This window comes from Microcebus murinus, chromosome 22 (genome assembly GCF_040939455.1).
Source record: "Microcebus murinus isolate Inina chromosome 22, M.murinus_Inina_mat1.0, whole genome shotgun sequence".
Classification (NCBI taxonomy): Eukaryota; Metazoa; Chordata; class Mammalia; order Primates; family Cheirogaleidae; genus Microcebus; species Microcebus murinus.
The window spans coordinates 11182127-11206346 of NC_134125.1; the positions used below are offsets into that span (position 1 = coordinate 11182127).

Genomic DNA, 24220 nt, shown 5'->3' on the forward strand with positions numbered 1-24220 from the left:
CTACATAATAAACAATATTTTCTTTAATTCAACATTCCCTGATACCTTTCTTCAGATGGGACAAAAGCACATTACAAGCTATTTTTCTCAGCAGTCTTGGAGAAATCTGTTATCACATATTACATATAATCTTCAAAGGCTTTGGTCCATTGTTAAGGGATTTAAGCCACAATGTGGTTCCTATCTACCTACCTTTCTAGCCTCAAGCACTCTCTCTTAACCTATTCCCTCTTCTATCACATTCCCTATAAGCACTAAACACACAGAGTTACTCAGATTCCAATTCCATTTCTCCTATCCTGCTATTAATAAAATACAAAAACCTAAAGTGCTAGGATCATTCATATCTTTCTTACTTTCAGATCCACAATGCCTAGCACAGTGTCTAGGAAAGAGTAATTGTTCAATGTATGTTTAATGGATAAAATGCATCAAAGCCCCTTTCCCTGCACTTCAAGTTGATTAATTTTAATACCAATAATTTAAAACTCTCCTTTTAATAAAAGTTCAATATTTAAGGATCAAAAAACCAGATGTGATTAAAAATACACAAAACAGCAATTTAATAGCCCTTATTTTATCTCACCAAGAATAATGGAATAAGCTCCTAATATTCTCCTTACCACCAACTTGCCTGCCCCAATTTATTTAACATATTGTAGCCTAGATTAATCCTCCAAACTGTTCACATAATTCTCTGCTCAAGACTCTCAAGAGATCCCACTAATGGTCTACTGAATGGTGGTAACGCATTAACAAAGTATTCAAGGTCCCTCATGATCTGTTTTAAATTACCTTTCAAACTTATTTCTTCCTCTTCTCTTTATCACACCCTTCTCAACAATCACACGGAAATTCTAGCTATGCCCTATACTTCTCCATTGTGCTTTTGCCCTTGTGACTTACACTTTGACTAGATGATCTTTTCTCTCTCCTGCCCCTGAAACTCACATGTTCCAATTCATTCTCTGAAGCATCATGTTAAATGCTTCTTCTTCCATAAGACTCGCTGAATCCTGGTGACTACAGGTCACCTCTCCTCTTCTAAATACCAAGAGCGCTTTAACTTTGTCTCTCTTATGGTTCCTATTACAAATGTAGTATGTACCGTTACTTATAGTCGTCATTCCTACCAGCATCTAAATCTTCAAGAATCACTGTTTGGCTCAGGAAAGAAGGGGACAGAGATGCTTCCGGAAGAAAGGTATGCAAAGGTCTTATAGTGATTGGAAAAAGTGAAAAATATGGTGATGGCTCATGACGAACACCAGGTTTAATTTAAATAGGACTGTTAGGAAAAAATTGTGAAAGGTCACTTTACTGGTAAATGTAAGAACATGAAGCCACACCAGTACTGAATCCATTCTCTTGTGTTCCATACTCAAAAACCTCCTATTCAATGTAGGAGACTCAGCTGGTCAAGAGAAATTTGGTGCTTTAAGAAATAGTTACTGTAGCAAAAACCAACATGCTATTACTGTGTTTGATTTGAAACAGAAAATCTCCAACAAAGATGTATCTAACTACCAAGGAAATCTGGCATCAATGTATAAAAATACCCCATAGTAATATGTGGCAGCAAAGTTAATATTAACTACAGAAAACTTCAAGCAAAAATCTACTGTCTTCCATTCAAAGAAGCAAGCCTTAATACTTTGACATTTTTGATGATTTGATGATAATGTGGGAAGTCTTTCCTTTTAGCTTGATAGAATATTAACTGAAGACCCTAACTCAATTGTGTTGAAATGAGTGCTCTTCCCTATGACAGTTATTCACTGCCCAGGAAAGACAGTGTGACCTGTGAGCATGACCAAGAGGTTGCATGGGCCCCTGCCAGCCTGGATGAAGATAACAACCTATGTGGGAATGAAGCAGGAGCCCAGTGAGAGAAGTTGAGTTTTTATAAGCAACTATCGTGCAACATGTAAAAAACCTTGGGAAGCTGGAAGATAAATGACTAAGCATGTTATTTTTTTTAAAAACCTTATATCCTGAATCTGCACATTTAGCTGTCTTGAACCATAATTACATCCCTGTAGTTTCAAAGATAAAATTAGTAAAGTCCTATCATCCTCTCCCAACCAAAAAAAAAAAAAAGTTCACATCCAGCTCATCTTTCTATCATCTGAAAGTAGTGACATCTTACAAAAGACAGAACTCAAAAAAATTAGATTGGCTAAACATTTTATACTGGAGAAACAAATCCCTGATGTTGCAACAGGAACAAGACCTTGGAAGAGGCAAAAATATAAACCACAGAAGCACTCCTCCTATCACAGTATTTATCACACTGTATTGTTCCTATCTGCTTACTTATCTAATTGCCCCACTAAAGAATAAACTCTGAGAGATCAAGAACTGAGTTATCCAGTTCAACAGTGAATGCCAAATACCTAGCACGTTATCTGGCCCATATTTGAAGTGTAATACCTGATGACTGAAAAAAAAAAAAACCACACACACTGTAAAAGTAGAGAATCCACTAAAACCTCACAAGCATCCTGAGTATTATACCAAAATGTAAGGTGCCCTAAATTCAAAAATCATTAAGTAAGTTTCTGGAGAAAAATGAGCAACTAATTATATACTTCAATCCCCTGGAAGTCACTTACCATGGCTTTCTCAACACAAGCGGAGTGCCTAGCACTCAACACATACTTGTTGAATTGAACACTGAATTGAATTTTATACTTCCCCTCCTCCTCCAAGAGATTTGATAAGGTAAAGAAACTCAAGAGGATAACCATCTAATCAGCCTTTCCCTGATTATTAAGTGCTGAATTTTATTTTAACCCAGAGGCATTTAAAGATCAAATTTACTTCAAATCATACTTTTTGAAGAAGCCAAAACACAGAATGAAAGATAATAAAATGGGATTTTTACTTTTTCAAGCTTTCCTTTACAGTGTCCAATAACCTTAACCTAGCTCCATATGTAAAACAGTCTCTTTAAATCTAATATTTAATACACTGGCAATTACTGCCCATTCCCTTTAAATATAACAAAGTCAAAGTCAGTTTTTACCCTGTTCAAAACAGACATTTGAAGATTCCTACAATACCAACAATTATGTCAATCAGACAACATTTATAACAAAAACATGTTTTTTATATCCAACATGCCTTTACCTTAGCTCTGAAATTCACAGTTCAATACTCTATGTACTTTTTGGCATTTTCCAGAAATTCAGTCTTCAGAAAGCAGTTTCATACTTGACACACCAGCATTTTTTTAATGACATTAACATCAGACTTTTGAGAAGAGGATAAAGAAGTTGTAAAAGATTCTCCAATTTCAAATTTCTTCTCCAAATAACCCAAAAGAAAAATCTATAATTTAATAGGAGACTTATCAGCATTATGCAAAGCATGTAAGGCAAGCAGTAAAATATTCTAGCACTGGTTTTTCCAAAGAATTGACTACATTTAGAATTCACTGGTAACTTAAAGTTTCCTGCTTTCAGAAACGTGGAAGCCCACAGAGGTTAACTTTAAAGACTTTTTCTATGACACAAGGAACACAAGTGAACTGACTATATATTTTATATACACGTAAAAGATCTAAACAAATGTATACCTTAAGAATTTATACCATAGTTCTTACAAGTTAGAATTAAAAGTGTCAGTGGATAATCAAGGTAAAAAAGCCAATTCCATACACCATTTTAGTCAGTACAAAAAATTTTGGAAGCAATTAGAAAAGCAGTAATAAAGACACAGGCTTCTAAATTTTTCTTTCCCTATAAATAACTGGACTTATTTTTAACTTATATTAATAGTAAACTTTATAAAAGAGTAAGGTATTACTCATAAACATAAAGAATTAAATTTAAATTACTTTGTTATTATTGTACATTTCCATGACACTAAAACGAAAATCTACCTAGCACACTGTTAAAGATAAAGGCAGATGCCTACTTTTACCACTATTCCAGCAATTATTTAGGTATAAACTACAGTAAATCCATTCCAGATACAAAAGTGGAGATATAAATTTTGTATGAAGAGAATAAAGCCTTCTATACCCCAATTCATTCATTTCATTAATCTTTAAGTTATCTTTAGGACTTCTTTACAAAGAGTTATAATGAATTTAAATATTAATTCATTTTTATGTTCATAATGTGGCCTTGATTAAAATCCCTGGATAACCATCAAATCTAACTTTCAGAAGCATTCATTTATTATATACATATTTAAATTTTGATAATTTAAAATGTACAGCATTTCCAAAGCAAAATTATTTAGAAAGTAAAATGTTAATGCCAAAATTCAACAAATTTCTATGTAAGAAGTATTCAAGCTTTTCATGCCTAATGTCTCAACTGCTGAAAGTTTTTACCAAATTTATCAACTGCCAGTTTTTAAAATCAAATAGAAAGACTATCTGGGCTGGGCACAATGCTCACACCTGTAATCCTAGCACTCTGGGAGGCCGAGGCGGGAGGATTGCTCGAGGTCAGGAGTTTGAAACCAGCCTGAGCAAGAGCGAGACCCCGTCGCTACTATAAATAGAAAGAAATTAATTGGCCAACTAATACATATAGAAAATATTAGCCGGGCATGCCTGTAGTCCCAGCTACTCGGGAGGCTATGGCAGCAGGATTGCTTGAGCCCAGGAGTTTGAGGTTACTGTGAGCTAGGCCAACGCCACGGCACCCACTCTAACTTGGGCAACAAAGCGAGACTCTGTCTTAAAAAAAAAAAAGAGAGAAAAAAGAAAGACTATCTGTAACACTGTCTATATGGACTAAAGCTATAACAGATTAGTTCAAGCTCTATTAGTGTCATTATAAACTGGTTAATCTTTTCACAAAATACACATCAAATCATGAAATACATTAAAATCTCCATAAAATAATAATATGAATTACTATTTCAGGGAATATTTACTTCTTCCAAACTCTATTGCCTTCCACTCAGAGATTTCCAAGAGAAAACTATTATTTACATAGCAGAATGTTAGATTCTTACTTCTCTTAGCAGCCATCAAAATACAGACTGGGTTTTAAAAGAGGCTATAAAAAAAAAAAATCAATGTTTTTTACTTTGAAATACCTAGACTGAGACAGGCTAAACTCTGTAGTCTATGCACCTGAGGATTAATTAACCAAATAAGTTAACAGGTAAAAATTTAAGCACAATACTTAATCTTGTGAAAACTAAAAAGGTGAAAAAAATTGTGTATGGTTCTGCTATTTAAAGCATCTCAACAAATATACTACTGAACTAAAAAGTCAGTGATTAGTTTGCAGTCCCCCTAGTGTTCAACTAGTTAAATTAACAGTTTCAATATGGTAAAAGCTACCACTTACTTCATAACTAACTACCAAATCTATCCCACACACAAAAATGAATTCAATAAACCCAAAAGGTATAAAAAGGTATAAAAACAAATCAGCAGAACCTTCAATTTTTCCCTGTAAATAATTCAAGTTAAGATTTAGAAATAAAAAATAAATCCAAAACTACTTTCTACCACAAGGCTGATCATCAAGCACCTACCACGATGCCTAGCATGTAAGAACTGAACCATTATTGTCTTGTTCCTAGTTTTCAACATATAACTCTTTCAAACCATCATTTATTCTTAGTTTATTGCCCAGGCTGGTTTGAACTTATGGGCTCAAGTGATGCCCCCACCACCACCTCAGCCTTCCAAGTAGCTTACATTACAGCCCAGCAAAATACTCTTGCTAATTCTGTATATGTGATATTAACAAAAAAATTCAAAACTACTCTGGTCAACTGATAACTAAAAGAATCATAAACTATAATTTTTGAGGGATTAGATCACAGTTCCTATTTAAAATAATATAGAACATAATTTTATTTTATTCTAAAATATCTTTAAGAACAAGGGCACAGATATTATAATCATTCTTATATACGCAAAGCCAGAAAAAGGTCAGTAATAAAGACCATGTTTTTAAACATCAAATGTCTGTATATGATTTAATTGAAACTATACTGACAACACTAGGTGGAAGAGAATTCAAATTTGATCTACAGGTAGAAAGTTTGGCCAAAACTGTAAAACGTAAAATTATATCCTCATTTACCATCTAAATTCATAAAGATTTAAATATTTTGAGTGGAATTCACTAAAGGAAAAATATGACTATAAAATGCATTTACACAACACTTAAATCTGCTTTATATACTTCATGTTGTATCATAAAAATATAATTCTCATATTATCAATAAGAATAAAAGACAAATTTAAATGTCTTATCTATGATGACATACATCACAGGAAGAAGCATGATATGAATATTCAATCCCTTATTTTCGATTTACTTACTTACCATTCTTAAGACCTCTGCCTCTCCAAAGGTAAAGGAGAATAAAATGATAAATTTCTTCCTGGCCTCTGTTCCATTTTGAATATGTGAGAGTGACTAAGACGGAGTAATCCACAATCCATGACCTATACTGCTGCTCAATACCATCTGAGCTACAGTCACAAATGGAAAAAGAGAAAGAAAGATGGTTCCTGACCAAGAAAGTTTAACTCACTAATGACAGGAGGACCCTGGCATCCTAAAGGAGACATGGCAGTATTCCATGTGTTGCAAAACTAAATTTCGACTAACACAGGAAATCCAAGCAACTCTGGGTATATGTGTCAGTGTGTCTGCAAGTATCTTTGGAGGGGACAGTCTTTGAAAAATGACATTTTAAAATTACAAAATTAGCAATGTACTATCCCGTTTATTTAGAAAGCAGGTGTAACCAAAAGGTCATCTTGATTACAACTGAACAAAAGATGTATACTGACACTAAAAACCATCTATTAAGGATTTCAGTGAAAATGTTTGCCTAAATCATATTCTTACTATCTCATTTTATCATGTAGTCTGTACCATGATACTTAAGGAAGCTAGTAATTAATTCAGGATTTCAGAGTGAGAGAAGTTCAATAAAAGGTATCAGTCAATTTCATTCTATAGTAAAATCCCCAGAACCTTCTCAGAGAGTGCCTCAGCCAAGCAATCTTACTAATCATTTCCATGTAGCAAATATCAACTTCAGTGTTGGTCTGACAATTTATAATGTATATAGGACAGCCAAGGTCATTCAAGCCATGATGTATTTATAAGTTAACAAGTATCCTGACATATAAATACCATTAAGCACTTTTACCCAATAAACAGTATTCTTCCACAGCCATCTGTTCTACAGGACAATTACAACACATATTTTTTGACAAATGCCCAAACTATTTACTACCTACGACACAAATAAAAATAATTTATGGAAAATTATTCAATAAATTTTAAATAAAATTTTAAATTTCCATTTTAAAAATTATAGACTATAAAAAATAAGAAACTACCAAAAAAGGAAGAAAATTGCATCACTGTCTTTTCAATATGCATTTTAAAAGAAGTCAATGCATCCAGAAAATCTTTCAAATTTGGCCACATTCTTTTAAAGTATCCTGTAACAGCATCATGTTTTCTATGTCATCCAGGATACTAGGAAGGCTTCCTAGCAAACAACGGTGCTAGACTGATAATCTTTACACAAACTTCTATTACATTCATTAATCTATTAATTAATTTATTCAACAAATATATGCCACGAGTTACACTGCCCTGGAAATACAATGAGGGACAAAAGTCAGATGCAGGTCCTGCCTCCACACAGTTTATAATCCACTGGGAGCTTTTACCTAGTCCTACTCAAAAATCTTCAAAAGCCCTAATTACGTATGAAGTCCAAACTACCTAGCCTAGAGTTCAAACTCTATTCCCAACAGATTCAAATATGCATTTTCAATCAATTTGTCATCTTTAACTGTTCCCCAATAAACATTCCAAACTTTATATCCTTGTACAAGCAACTATACATCCTTGCACATGCAATGACACATATGTCCTTGCCCTGACAAAGCCATATAGCCAAATTCTATTCAACCTTTATGGTCCAGCTGAGGAATCAACTCTTCCTCAAAGCTCTGCCTCTTTCCACATAACTCCAAAAATCCTGTGTGCCACTCTTAGGAGACATTGCTTTCTACCCTTGAAAAATGCTCTGTGTACAAATGCTCTACTAGGTTCTTAGCTTCTGAAATGCAGAAATTTTTCTGATTCATTTCTGTATTCTGCACAGAACCTAATACAGTGTAGATTCAAATAAACAGTGATAATTCTAAATATAAAAAATCATTAAATAGTGCTAACACTTTATGAATCTCAACAAATGCTTTTAAAGCTACCTCTCATACACCATGTGATTGTTATTACACAATACTATCATTTTAAATGTGTGGGCAACTGAGTTGATCAGTGCTGACCCCAGAACATTCCATGAAAGTGTTTCTGTCCCAAGTATTCTTTAGCGCACTGCTCCAACCATATGTAGAATCAAATAGATAACTGCATATCTGGACTAATCATTGACATTGTTGTATTTAATTCATTTAACCTTTTTTTGTAAAATGGGACATGTTTTACTGATGATGGGGGAATACATTTAAATCTATTTGAAGTCTCTGGCTGAGCTCTGGTTAATGAAGCCTTTACCTTAGCAATGAGGATAATTATCCCAGCCACCTCGGCTACTCAAATCAAGAGCCCCTCTTTGTTATACTCTTTCTGAAACCAGTAAACAGTATGACAAATGTTTCTATAAGAAAAGTCACTGTCAACAAGTGCTATTTCCTCCCTAAACAATCAGAATTGTATGTAATTTGTCCAAAATGCCAAGGCAGGAATCTTTTTCATCATAATATCTACTAGGCAACTTTTAATATAAGATAGAAATAACATGCCTGAAATTTAACTTAGAGTCTCCAAATTTTTCTCCTTTAAACTAAGTATATTTCAGTGTGAACGACATGCCCTCCTATAAACAGCAAACATCAAAACAGCTTACATTTAAACAAGTTTAAGATTACCTGTGGAAATTAACCTTAATAAACTCATCTTGGAGAGGTTTGTGTTTCCCTTGTTCAGGCAATCATTCCATAAATATTTACTAATTTCCTACTGGTGTCAGAAAGTAAGCCTTCAAGAAGAATAGCAAAAAGTCTTACCTACCCTACGATAGAAAAGTCAGAAACAAAATAAATTTTTTAAAAAGAAGATATTTCACATAGGACATATCAAACAGGAGGAAGACACTACTAATGACAAATTTATGAACACTCTAACCTTCTCCTTATCATTGTATACATATAATCTCTTTCAACACAGACATTTCATCTTTATCCAATTTTTATCTTATTTTTTTTTAATCAAGCTAGTTCTGCTGCATGATTAACTACAAACTATAGGGTATTATTACACCACAATACCCTGGCAACCAGCTCATATTCAGTTACACTATTACAGAGAACACACACAAAAAAAAAAGAGAGAGAGAGAACTAATTGTATGATCATGTGGATATTGTAGAAGCCCTTTAGTTCAATCCTAGATGGGCCTCGAGAGGATAATGCTTAGTCTGTTGAACTCACTGCCAAATCACAATATGAAAAGAGCTTGGATCAAAACAAGACCCAATTATACAAAGAGTGCATTTTATCAATGTTGGGTTTATAAGAAATAGGTATGTGGCCCTGTACTTGTGGAAAATTGTTCAAAAATATTTACATAGATGGAGCTTTAAAGAAAATTATCAAACACTTACTAGCCATAATGATATTCAATGAGAATCTCTTCAGGTACCATCAGGACAGCAGCTCATGAAATGCTTAAAGCAACAGAATCCAATTTCATGATTCTCTAGTTCTGAAAACAGATTTCTATACTGTTTGGATTATTTTAGGGGGACGGGAAAGCATATTTATGTGTTATTTCTACCATTAAGATTTTTTTTTAAAGGAATTTTAAAACCCTAGCTCCTAGTGATGCTCATGGCTGAGTATTCAAAGTTCTAATTTCCATTTGCCCAAGCATCACAAAGCAAAACCAACTGGAGACCATTTGTATATACTTTTCAATTATTCACAGAAAGTTAAGCACAGAGATCCATAAATCAGTTTAGTCTACTATACTTTAAACAGATCCAGAGACCATGTAACAACTAAATGGTAGCCTGAGCAACCACCTCTTGCTTCACCCAATAGCTATCCCGTTCTTTTGCTAGGTATTTCTGATTTTTCAATAACTGGGCCTATGACAATAGAGCTATAAAAAGAAAAGAGAAGAAAGAAAAGATCTCTAATGACAGCAGATATATAATTCTAGCTTTTCAATTACTTTAATAAGATACAGGCATACCACATTTTATTCACTTTACTGAGCTTTGCAGATATTGCATCTCTTACAAATTAAAGGTTTGTGGCAACTCTGGTTCAAACAAGTCCATTGGCACTATTTTTTCAATAGCATGTGCTCACTTCCTTCATGTCACTGCTACATTTTAGTAATTCTCACAATATTTCAAATTTTTTCATTATTACTAAATCTGTTATGGTGATCTGTGATCTTTGATGTTACTACTATAATTGTTTCGGGGCTCCATAAACTGTATCCATATTAACACAGTGAACTTAATCCATACATGCTGTGTGTGTGTTCTGACCGTTTCACAAAGCAGTCATTTCCCCCCATCTCTCTCCTTCTCCTCAGGCCCCCCTATTCCCTGAAACACAACAATATTGAAATTTAGGCCAATTAATAACCCTACAATGCCCTCTAAGTGTTTAAGTGAAAATAAGAATTGCATGTCTCTCACTTTTAATCAAAAACTAGAAACGATTAAGCTTAGTGAGAAAGGCATCTCAAAACCACAAGAGGCAAAAAGCTAGGCCTCTTCGACCAAACAGCTAAATTGAGAACACAAAGAAAAAGTTCTTGAAGGAAATTAGAAGTGCCACTCACATGAACACACAAATGATAAGTGAAATGGCCCAACTGCTGATTTGAAGAAAGGTTTAGTGGTCTATACAGAAGTTCAAACCAACCACAACATTCCCTTTAGCCAAAGCACAATCCAGAGCAAAGCCCTAACTCTTTTCAATTCTATGAAGGCTGAGAGAGGTGAGGAAGACACAGAAGAAAAGCTGGAAGCTAGCAAGGGCTGGTTCATGAGGTTTAAGGGAAGAAACCATAACATAAAAGGCAAGGTGAAGTAGCAAGTGCTGATATAGAGAGATGCAGCAAGTTGTCCAGAAGATTTGGCTAAGATAATTGATCAAGGTGGCTATACTAAACAACAGATTTTCAAAGTAGATGAAACAGCCTTATATTGGAAGAAGATGCCATCTAGGACTTTTATCCTAGAAATGAGAGAAGACATCAATGCTTAGCATCAAAGTTACAAAGCACAGGCTGACTCTCCAAGGGCCAGTAACAGCTGGTGACTTTAGGCTGGAGCCAATGCTTGTTTTTCCAAAAGTCCTAAGGGCCCTTAGGAATTATGCTAAATCCACTCTGCTTGTGTTCTATAATCAGAACAAAAAAGCCTGGATGATGAAAGCACATTTGTTTACAGCAGGGTTTACAGAATATTTTAAGCCCACTGTTGAGACCTACAGCTGAGAAAAAAAGATTCCTTTTGAAATATTACTGCTCATTGACAATGCACCTCATCGCACAAGATGGAGATATATAAGAAGATTAATGTTGTTCTCATGCCTGCTAACACAACATCCTCCTCAGCCCATGGATCAAGAAGCAATTTAATCCTTCAGGAAGAGTAGGTCTGAAATTAAAAAAAAAAAAAAAAAAAAAAAAAAAAGAAGCAATTTAACTTTCAAGTCTTATTCATAAATAAATACATTTCATAAAGCTAGAGCTGCCACATATAGTGATTCCTGTGATAGATCTGGGCAAATGAAATTTAAAATCTTCTGGAAGGATTCACTGTACTAGATGCCATTAAGAACATTCATTCATGAGTTATAGGAAGAGGTCAAAATATCAACATTAACAGGAGTCTGGAAGAAGTTGATTCCCACACTCATGGATAACTTGAACGGGTTTAAGACTTCAGTGGAGGAAATAACTGCAGATGTCGTGGAAATAGCAAGAGAATTAGAAGTGAAGCCTGAAGATGGGACTGAATTGCCACAATCTCATGATAAAACTTAATTGGATGAGGCATTGCTTCTTATGGATGAGCAAAGAAAATGGTTTCTTGATATGGAATCTACTCCTAAAGATGTTATAAACACTGGAAGAATTTAGAATATTACATAAATTTAGTTGATAATGCAGCAGCAGAGTTTGAGAAAACTGACTCCAATTTTTTTAAACTCCAATTTTGAAAGAAGTTCTACTATGGATAAAATGCTATCACATACAAGCATCACTTGATACAGAGAAATCTTTTGTGAAAACAAGAGTCGATGAATGTGACAAACTTCATCATCTTATTTTTTAAAACTGCCAGTCCCCTAACTTTCAGCGGCCATCACCCTCATTGCTCAGCAGCCATCCACATCAAGGCAAGACTCTCCACCAGCAAAAAGATTATAACTTGCTGAAAGCTCAGATGATCATTAGCACTTTTTAGCAATAAAGTATTTTTAATTAAGGTATGTACTTTGCTTTTTGGACATAATGCTATTGTACACTTAACAGACTATAGTACAATGTAACATAACTCTTATATGCAATGGGAAACCAAAAAATTTGTGTGACTCGCTTTATTATGATATTTGCTTTATTGAGTTGGTCTGAAACCAAACCGGCATTATCTCTGAGGTATGCCCGTACTTTACAAAATCAAATGCTAACTCATATCAAGTCTAAATATTCAAGTGTTGTATTCATGTTAAGTTTTTATGAGCCCCAAACTGTATTTATTTTTACTTCCCTACTTCCCTGTAATCAATTTGGTATGTGCTCAGTTCAGAGGATCTACACTAAATGTATGAGCTGACACTATCTGAATGACATTTACCAAGTGTCATAGAAAACACTTCAAACCAAAAAAGATAAACCCTCTGTCCAAAATTATGCAAGCCAGTGTTCTTTCTGTAAGTAAACAAATTTAATTTTATATAAATAGAAATATAACAGTTGTGACTTTTATTTAAATTGGTTAGTAAAGTTAGTTTACTCACCTAATGTAACACAATCACATAGTTTGTTATGTTTAGCCTCCCAGCAGATAATGGTTTCAATGTTAAAAGGTACAAAATGTTAGTTTGACTTTCACTACTACTAGTGACAGAAGTAAATCACATACTTTTACTAAGTTTCAGTTTCCCTTTGTGTACGCTAAGTTCAAAATATAAATAAAGGAGAGAGGACACTCATTGTTGATGACCCACCAAGATCCGTTCCCCATTTCTTCCTTCCTAAGAAAACCACAGTTTTATTTCAGGGGTTTTTATTTCATGTCCTATATAAAATACTCTAAAACAGTAAGACCAACCTAATGCCATTTATATGATAGCAATGGGTTTGCTTATACGCAAAAGATATTGTTCTCTATATAAGTACTTGTATAGCTCTATTCCATTCAATTTTAAAATACATAATTCTTTCTTGAATTATCAAGGCCCTTGAGTCTACTAATATTTAAACTTTTCTCCAATTTTTCACCTTCAGATTCTTACATCAACCTCTCTGACCAAGGAATAAAACAAAGAAACTATATTACCAGGCAAAAAAAACTACCATGTTAATGTACAACAACCTCTTCTAAGAAATCTTAAAGCTTTCTATCAAAGCACAAGCTTTTGAAATAAAATATACACAAACAGGGATGGGAGGGGGTGAGAGAATCAAACATGGCTATCCTTTAAATTGTTACACTAAACACTTACCAGTCACAATGTATTCATCACTAAAATTACTCACATTAAAAAAAAAAGACTATAATACACCAAATAACAGTTTACCTAGTGTTCAGTCAATTTTCAACCCTATTTGTTCCAGTGGTGACTCTAATACCTCATTAAAAAGGATTTTACTAAGGTTTACTTTATATAAGTAGGTGACTGTATATCAATGCAAAAAGATTAGACCATAATGCCTATACTTACAAATATATAAATTCCCCTCCCATCAAAAGATTAAACTTTTCCCTAAAGCAACAATCTTTAAATTATAATTTTTTTACCAATTGTTTAATTTTCATATCATTAGAACATAAGCCCTTTACATGCTATTTCACCACAATCTCAGTATAAATGTCTCATTTTTCATAGAAAAAACTAATTACATGGTTCAGTAAGTTGCCTGTGGTAACACATCAATTTTATTTACATTCGAAAGTTAGACTTTAGCTTGTTCTCTCAATTTCAAGCATTTTTAGCATAATAATTCTATCTAATTCATTAGATCTTTTTCTATTCTTCATATGAAAAAATTCTGAAGTCATTATTGTCTTACCATAATTTTATAATGTGAATGTATGCTTACCTAATAAGTACGCTATTATTTCTTTTAAGGATATAATTATTAAGTGTAATATTTAGGCAAGTATGCACCAGAACCATTTAGATAATGATCAAGCAATGAAAACTATTTTGTGGCTTTGTCTAACTAATTCTTTCAAAACCAAACACAGGAAAATAAAACAGTAATGTAATTATTAAAAGAATCACAAAATCTATATCAAGACTTGAATAATTTAGATTCAAGTGAAACTAAGGTATACTTCATAAACTACTCAGAACTAGCTACCATTTACAACTGGTTATGTATATTTTCCCTCAAAGTGCTTTTTTCTTATGAACTGCAAATGTATTTTTCTATTGTTATCCACAAAATAACAACAAATATAAAAGGTAAAGTAAAATTTACTTTTCCAGTGCATTGTGCTAACAATCTCAAAAACTGTGTATTGATTCATAAAATACTACACATCTACTACAGTGGTACAGAACAATGTAATTCCTATTTTCAAAATCACCAAAATTCTATACTTAAAAAAATAAATAAGCCCAAATAATGTAAAAATATTATTTTTCAATTCACTCACATTAATTACAATGATTTGCAAATTTACCACCAATAATGAAAAAAAAATATGTATATATATATATATATATATATATATATATATATATATATAAATGGGGGGAGGAATTCAGGGATCAGTTTTCTCCTTAGAATAAATTTTCAAACTGAATGACATTTTACCTATTGATAATTTCATTCCTGTCAATTTTATATGTAAAAGAGTCATTAATTTCCCAGAAAGTAATTTTTTTCAGTTGATAATACTCACTTATAATATTGATTAAAATTATTTTATTTCATTCTGTCAAAGATAACCAAAAATCAACTGAAAGTTCACAGACCCTAAGATAAACAGCAATTTATTCCTACATTCTTTATGTATTGTCTATGGCATTAGAAAATTGAATGTCAACAGTCCTCTTTTTAGTATGCTAAGCAATAGGGACTATTAATTTTCAGAGTTTGACTTTGTCATCAGAATTTGCCTTTCCTAGATCTTCAATGTTCCTCTTCTCCTCTTGACCTCTACTGTGACTTAAGATCTTCACTTGATCTTTTAACTGCTTTTATAAAAGCAGATGTTTGAGAAGTTTTCTGTTGGTTTAAATAGGTTTAAAATGAGGCTCCTTTGAGGAAAAGGATATTCACACAGTATCAAAGTTTCACCCCAGATTTACTTAATAATTATAAAAGAAAAGATATCTTTATATATGAGAAATCTGGCTTATCTTAACCAAGTGATCAAAATTAGTACCATCGATAACATTAGGACAAACTGACTGCCTCTGATGTGATGCCACGGAAAGGATACAAAATCACCTACTTAATATTCTTGACAAAAATGTTTAACCTGGCCGGGCGCGGTGGCTCACGCCTGTAATCCTAGCACTCTGGGAGGCTGAGGCGGGTGGATTGCTCAAGGTCAGGAGTTCAAAACCAGCCTGAGCGAGACCCCATCTCTACCATAAAAATAGAAAGAAATTAATTGGCCAACTAATATATATATATATATATATATATATATATATATATATAAATCAGCCGGGCATGGTGGCTTGTGCCTGTAGTCCCGGCTACTCAGGAGGCTGAGGCAGGAGGATCGCTTGAGCCCAGGAGTTTGAGGTTGCTGTGAGCTAGGCTGACGCCACGGCACTCACTCTAGCCTAGGCAAGAAAGCGAGACTCTGTCTCAAAAAAAAAAAAAAAAAATGTTTAACCTAACTCTAATTACACAAATTCAAAAAATGGAGCATTTTACAGACAACTGACCTGCTCCCTTCAAGTAACATCAGTATCACTGAAGGAAAGAAACAAAAAAAGAAAGACAGACAATTAGGAGAATGTTCCCAATTAGAGGAGATAAGACATCAGAGGTATAAAGGTTATCATTGGGACAACTGGGGAAATTTGAATATTAGATAATTTGATTATATCAATGTTAAATTTCTTGAGTTTCAGGAGAGTGTTATGGTTATGTAGGAAAATGTCCCACATTCTTGTAGGACTTAAATGGTAAGCATTTAGTAGTAAATGTTCATGAAGTGTGAAAATTACTTTCAAATACTTTAGTTGGAAAAAAAGGTATAGCATATATGTGTATAAACATTCTTGAAAATAAAAAGATAGGCAAAGTAGGGGAGTTATGTTCTTCTTTGCAGATATCTAAACAAAGGTTACATCAATCCATCACTTAGGACTATAGATTACAACCTATAAATACAGAGTATTGATACTAACAAGCTGGCTCCCTATTTTCTTCTCTCAGCTTTCTCACACCTCTACAAAATGCCCACTTCTTTTTCCAAATGCTTACAATTAGTTCAATGGTATAAACAACAGTATTAGTGTCTTAAATTATCTTATACTCATCACTGTCAGAAAACCAGATCCATTTTTCCTAGTTCTCTAATGTTTAATGCTGTTTTTACAATGGCTCACACCTCCTGGCATAGGTGGCAGCACTCTTAAAAACAGAAAAAAGCAGTAATTATGTCTTTAAATATACAACAAAGGGTAGCAACTACCAATCTGTCCCTACAATAAAGCCAATTCCTAAGACTTCTGATACTGACATTGGGAAAACTATTTTTAGATTGTACAGATGTAATTCCTGTTATAATTTACATTTGCCTATCTATAATAAGCAAAAGAAAAGGGGACAATAGAGATAAATTATTGTGGTTCTTTTGGGTTGTTTTTTTGTTTTTAAGAGACCAGGCCTTACTCTGTTGCCCAGACTGGAGCAGTGGCACAATAATAGCTCACTGTAGCCTCGAACTCCCAAGCTCAAGCAATCTTCCTGCCTCAGCCTTCCATATATCTGTAGGGACTACAGATATATACCACCATGCCAGGTTTGATAAATAAAATTTTGAAATTAAACACAGTGCCTATTTAGTGCTAAGTCTATTTGTAGGAAACATATAACATAAATTGTATACTTGTACCCCCTTGGGAATTAAAACCAGAAATAATGCCTTATTTTAATTAAGTTTGAATCTCCTTACATTATGAAATAATTGTAAAATTTTGCAAATTGATTTTAAGTCAACCTTCTAAGAGTGCAATACTATGCTTTGTTAGAACCACATAAAATAGGTTTCATGCACTGAGTCATCAAATATTCTTAAGCATATACTAGGCTGTATCTGTTACTTCTCCTGGATCGGGGAATCTCAATGCTTTGGGACAAGCAATCTCCAGTCCCTAGAGGTACTTGCTATTTGTATTACTTTGGGGTTTCAAGATTGCGTGTCTTTCCCACCACCAACTAATAGACAATGAAATGGCCAGAAGATTGTGTTTATAAAATGATTTTGTTTGGTAGAAGTCAATTCAGCATACTGTATCAATCTCAAATTCAAATTAAAAATGTGGGAAAGAATTTAGTCAAGCCAAAACAGCAAAGATATAGTAAAGATTCACCTCAAGCCTCACCAAGTCTGGGCTTCCTCATCATCTCCCCTCCCTTTGTTTCCCAAGGCTGAATGTGATGCTTCTGCAGGATCTCATAACTTAAATCATTTACAGCACTTACTCCATTGTGTCAGAATTAGAAATTCATTTAGCTACCTCCCCAATGAGACTGCAAGCTCTTTAAGGATAAAGACTCATTTTACATATCCAAGACTAATCACTACTCCTGCCAAATGCAGAGGTTGAATAAATGGACCAGAAACCAGGAAGGGTATCTACCCTTGGCACTAGGGTTCACAGTGTTCCTGTTATGTTTATAGAACACTGATGGAACTGATGTCCTAGAATTGAACGTCTGCCTATTTGGAAATGAGTCAATCCAGTCCACTTCTTTTATATTCTTACAACATTCTCCAGCCTTTTATACATTTGTATGCTTGTCTTATATACTTTTTAGACTAAAATCTTATCAACAATAGGGATTACATCAAACCTCTGTAATTGGATCCACAGATAGAGGCACGCATACGGACATAAGAATGGATAGACACAACCCCCAATGGACATACGCACATATGCAGTATGTGCCCTGCTTTGACACTACTATCGGGAGATAGCAGTAAAGTTACAACTCTACAGAGGTCCAACAGTGTCAAATCTTAAAGTACTGACCTCTTTACAACGCAATTTAGTTTGGTATGAAACTTTGTGTATTGCATAAATCAAAACAAATTTCATACAAGTAGGAATACTCTTCACTGCTCCAAGGTTTTATCATTTCTAGGTATTCTACCCAAACATTAAAAATCAAAACTATAATCACTTCAACCAAAAAGTTTACTCAAAAATTAGTACTTGATGAACATTAGTAAACACTGTTATACAGAACCAATTGTTAAAAATATCAAAACACTTGAATTTTGATGTACGAGTTATCATCATAGGAGAAGCAGCAATAGCTACAATTATAGATTAATAGCTGTATATGCTGTTCTAAGTACTTTTTTAACTTCATATCCCAATTCACAGTAAGGAGACTGAGGTACAAATAAGTCAAATAATTTGACAAAGAACACACAGCTAGTAAGGGACCATGCAGGCATTCAAACCCAAGCAATCCAGAGCCCATCCTCTGAACCTCTGTGCCATACAATATAAACAGCACAAAAGCCCAAAGTGTTTATCCAAGGACAGACATAGACTATAAATGTGATATAGTCTTCTTTCAGATTATTTCATAGATATTTTAAGCATTTAAAGAAAAAATGTAATATCATAAAACTTGTATGTGTGTCCTGTTAGAATTATTATCATTTTACAGGGCTACTTTATACATTTAAATTCAAGATCGTTGCTTTGGTATTATATTTTACTATGGGGTTTCTTAGTAGTATGCTATTTTGGGTACACTGTAAAGACAAAGGGAAATGCCAAATAACATAACTAAAAAGCAATTTAAGGAACAGTAAAACATCCCTATAAAAAAGAATGTTACAGCCGGGCGCGGTGGCTCACGCCTGTAATCCTAGCACTTTGGGAGGCTGAGGCGGGCGGATTGCTCAAGGTCAGGAGTTCGAAACCAGCCTGAGCAAGAGCAAGACCCCGTCTCTACCATAAATAGAAAGAAATTAATTGGCCAACTAATATATATATATATAAAAATTAGCCGGGCATGGTGGCGCATGCCTGTAGTCCCAGCTACTCGGGAGGCTGAGGCAGCAGGATTGCTTGAGCCCAGGAGTTTGAGGTTGCTGTGAGCTAGGCTGACGCCACGGCACTCACTCTAGCCTGGGCAACAAGCGAGACTCTGTCTCAAAAAAAAAAAGAAAAAAAAAAAAGAATGTTACAAATAATGGTAACATCATGCTTAATATTGAAGCCTGCTAACAAGATTCTGCTATAATTTAATTTACCCAAAATATGAAGGTCATTAAATATGAAATGTCTAATTTTGAATCAAAAGTTTAGTTTATAATATCTCAAACAAGAAGCAGTACAATTAGTCAAAGTATGCACCTAAACTATAAACAGAGTTTTGCCTTCTTAACAGTAGCTTGTTTATGTCAGCAACAAAGAAGCCTGGAGAGCAAGTGATGATCAAATTGAGTAAAGTATTTTCTATAGTTTGTTAAGAATGGAATGTTCTTCCTTGCGAGGAGTGGTCCAAAGCCTGGAAGAAGTGGTAGTCAGTTGGTGCAAGGTCTGGTGAATACAGTGGATGATGGAGAGTTTCCAAGTCCAGCCTCTCTAGTTTGAGCAGCATTGTTTGTGCAACATGTGGTTGAGCATTGTCTTGCAAGAGGATTGGCTTGTCTCTATTGACCAATCTCGGCCACCTAATCACAAGCATCCTCATCATTTCATCCAATTGGTTGCAGTAGACATCCACTGTAATCTACTGACCAGGTTTCATGAAGCTGTGGTGGATAATACCAGAGCTAGACCACCGAGCAGACACCATTTGCTTTTTTTTTTTTTAATAAATATTTGGTTTTGGACTGTGTCTCAGCACTTCATCCTTATCCAACCATTGTACTGAATGCTTGTGATTGTCAAAAAGAATCCATTTTTCATCACATGTAACAATATGGTGTAGAAATGGTTCAATTGTATGTCATGACAGCAAAGAAAGAAAAGCTTTGAGACAATTTCTCTTCTGATGCTCATTTAATTCATGTAGTTCCTGTCTATCCAGCTTCTTTACACCTTGCCTATTTGTTTCAATGGTGAAATATTGTTGGAACAGTAATGTCAAACCTTGCTGCCAATTCACGCATAGGATGACGTGGATTCACTTCCACTACAGCTTTCAGCTCATCATTATTTACCTTGGTCTCAGGTCACCCATGTGGCTCATTTTTAAGATTAAAATCACCAGAAGAGAACTTCTCAAACTATCGACATACTGGGCATTCATTAGCCACATCCTTCCCAAATATTTCATTGATATTTCGAGTTGTCTGCACTGCATTGGTTCCACAACGGAGCTCATACTCAAAAATAACATAAATTTTTTTACTTATCCATGGTTTCACAAAAATTGCTCTTCAAAAAAAAATTTGAAAGATAATCACAAGCCAAAACGTGCATTTGAAAGAATGAGGATGTACTTTCACAATAAAAATAAAACAAGAAGTGTCAAAGTGAAATGTCAGAGATATCAACTGCCTTAGTACTTAAAGAAATCAGACATTTCATACTTAATAACCCAAGGACTTAAATATATTAGAGAATGAAATAGATTTCAAAATATCCTCAATTTATATGGCTACCAATAAAATATTCCCTTTTTATCCTTCATTTCTTCATGATTGCTCTACCTGCCATACTTCCCCTTACTTGAAACAAAGTTGTCTTTATGCCATTCATTTTTCCAAACAGGCCCCAGATATTTTCCAATATTATATTGAACCACATAATATTATCCTTTTCAACCATCTTAACCTATAAAAATGAACAGTTCATATGATTAGATCTAATAACTCTCTCAAAATTCAACATATTAAAAAGAACAGAGGCACTTGTGAAGTAATAATTATTCTATCATTGTAATACTTTCCTAGTGGAACACAGAGGATAAATAGTTTACACCATTTTCAAACTCAAAAGTAATTACTTCCATGGAAAAATATTCACAAATATTGTTAAGTGAAAAAGACTGAGTTACAGAACAGTATGATACCAATTTCATTTATACATAAAGATATCTACTACTAAAATTCTGTTTTAGACTTCAGGATTTTTATTTCTCTGTTCTCTTCATTTGGTGGTTCTATGTATCCCTAATTTTCTAATTTAAATGTAGTATTAACATAATTTTTAAAGCAATTTAAAAATAAGGCAGTCTTTGCTTAATTCTTTACCAAAAAATACTTAGGATATTAATGAATCTATATATGTGATCTAAATCTAAAACCATAAAAAAATTAAATAGCTTATACCTTTTTGTTAACTCAATAACAAAGCCCGGGAGAAATAACACAAAAACTTAATAAGCTATTTCAAAGAACACTGATAATTTTCTTTGTTGGCATAAATAAACTCACTCTACGTATCAACAAAATAAGCCCAACTAACAGTTGGATTTGGTTTCCTCATCATCACAAAATGATGGCTTCTGTGGCTAACAAAGAGCAAAGCAAAAAGTTAAAATGTAAGGGAGCAATACACAGTACGAAAACAGAAGAGTTAGAAACAATCGTGAAAAATAAAAGAGAAAGAAACCAAAACAAAAAATATGCTATATACCTCTGTTCCATGTGAAAAAATTTTAAAGAATAAAAACCTATGTTTTGACATTTAAATGGACAAAAATGTTCTAAGTATCTTCTAGGAGATATTTTATTTTGAAAATTCTGACACAGAGAATCCAAATGTTCTAAAACTATAATTTTACCTGTGTTAGCTGCTAACTACATAAAATAGGTTACAAGATGAATGTAAGTTCTGAGATTTTGCTGATTCATCAGCTAAGGAAAGCAGTCTCACCCATAATGGGTTCTCATACTTATAAACCTAATACCCTAAAAAATAACAAGAGAAAGGTTTGAGTTGAACAGACATATGGCCCATAAGGTAAACAGCTCAATTAGTCCACTGTGGTTTACTGCCCTCTGGCTGCTGTGGCAGGAGATATCACAGATAAAAAATGGCTGCCATGAAAAGCAAGGAAGGTGTCAAGCAGAAATTGGCAAGAAATTCATTAGGCAAACTTAGCCACTTTAGAACAGACCCTCAAACATATATTAAAGTTAGTTTTACTCCGTCGTTTAAAAAAATATTAAAAATATCAACTAGCAAAACATTTCAAACACTACCTGAAATTGTTCAACCACAAATTAACAAAATATAGTCTGGACATGATAAAAGTTGGCTCTGGGAGACTAAGTCAAAAAGAGTTAATTCCAGGGCCGGGCACAGTGGCTCATGCCTGTAATTCTAGCTCTCTGGGAGGCCGTGGCGGGTGGATCATTTGAGCTCAGGAGTTCAACACCAACCTGAGCAAGAGCGAGACCTCGTCTTTACTATAAATAGAAAATTAATTGGCCAACTAATATATAGAGAAAAAAGTAGCCGGGTATGGTGGTGCATGCCTGTAAGTCCCAGCTACTCGGGAGGCTAAGGCAGGAGGATCGCTTGAGCACTGGAGTTTGAGGTGCTGTGAGCTAGGCTGGTGCCACGGCACTCACTCTAGCCTGGGCAACAAAGTGAGACTCTGTCTCAAAAAAAAAAAAAAAAAGAGTTAATACCCTAATGACGGATTATGTCTTGATTTAGAAAAATTCCTTAGCATATTAGAAACACTTAGATAAAGAGGTAAAAACTTTTACCAGAAATTCAAAGAATATTGATAAAATTTCCCCTGGTTATAAATTGTGGTAAATATAAAAGGCAGCTTAGAATAATGAAACTGGTATATTAATTCGAAGTTTCCAGATATCAGATGTAATCTGAAGTTAAAATCTAAGCAACATTGGAGCCAATATTTCCTGGAATCACCAAATTACATAAAAAGCAGGAACAAAGCAAGAGAAAATTTTCCAACACCAAAATCAGACCAGATTCTTTATATTAATCTTTCTTCAAAATACTATCCAGTGTCATCTCATAATTTTGTCCAAAAAAAGCCCACTACTAAGTTTCTATATCACTTTTCAGTTTTCCACCAGAGTTCAGCTGCCAACGAACCACCACAGCCACAGTCTAAGGAAAACCCAATTCTGTCCATTTCACTGCCCTGTTAATTATTCGCAATTCACTATCATTTAAAAATAGTGGGTTTTAACCTTGTTTCTACCCCCAGTGGACATAATACTTTCATTTAATAGAGGCTAAAAGGTTCTGATTCTCAGCATGACTGGGAAGGACAAGAGAGCTTGAACAAATGGGGGTGGAAGGAAGAGGGATGAGAGCAAGGATGTTCCCTTTGAGAGACTCACCCTTTAAACACTTGGGATCTTTCTTTTGAGCAAGTCTTAATAACCTTTTCAGAATTTACCCATTGTTCAAAAAATTGTGATGCAAATAATTTTTAAGAAAAAGCAAAACCTTACCCTGCAGTTCATGATGTATTACACCCACAAGGTTGGGTTCGTCTCCCCACCAGAATATCCACAACTCTTTGCAATCTGGTTTGACATCACGACGCCATACACACAGCAGGTTGGCTTGCAGACAACGGATGAAACTTAACAGGATTGGATCATCTTGGGCTGGGGCTGAAATTATGGGTCCACAGTCCCCATGCCCTCCAAAATTGTACCTACGCCATTTGATTCCCGTGAGTTCAGCCTGGAAAAACACAAGAAAATTTCAAGTTTTGATTTTTCTTTTTACTTACAGACCACTAAAAACAGGCTTCCATACAGAAAAGCAAATATGCTAAAATATTTACACTAAACCTCACATCATAAGATTTCTCCCAGTGAA

The 24220-nt window shown here is 34.2% G+C and overlaps 1 protein-coding gene across 1 annotated transcript in view; it reads right to left on the reverse strand.

Annotated features, from left to right (window-relative positions):
* The window catches only part of MED13L (mediator complex subunit 13L), a 271204-nt gene that overhangs the window by 212263 nt on the left and 34721 nt on the right, over positions 1 to 24220 (reverse strand). The window contains exon 2 of the mRNA XM_012756481.3: positions 23845 to 24082. Within this exon, the coding sequence (XP_012611935.2) occupies positions 23845 to 24082 (238 nt within the window). The remainder of the gene's footprint in view (positions 1 to 23844; positions 24083 to 24220) is intronic.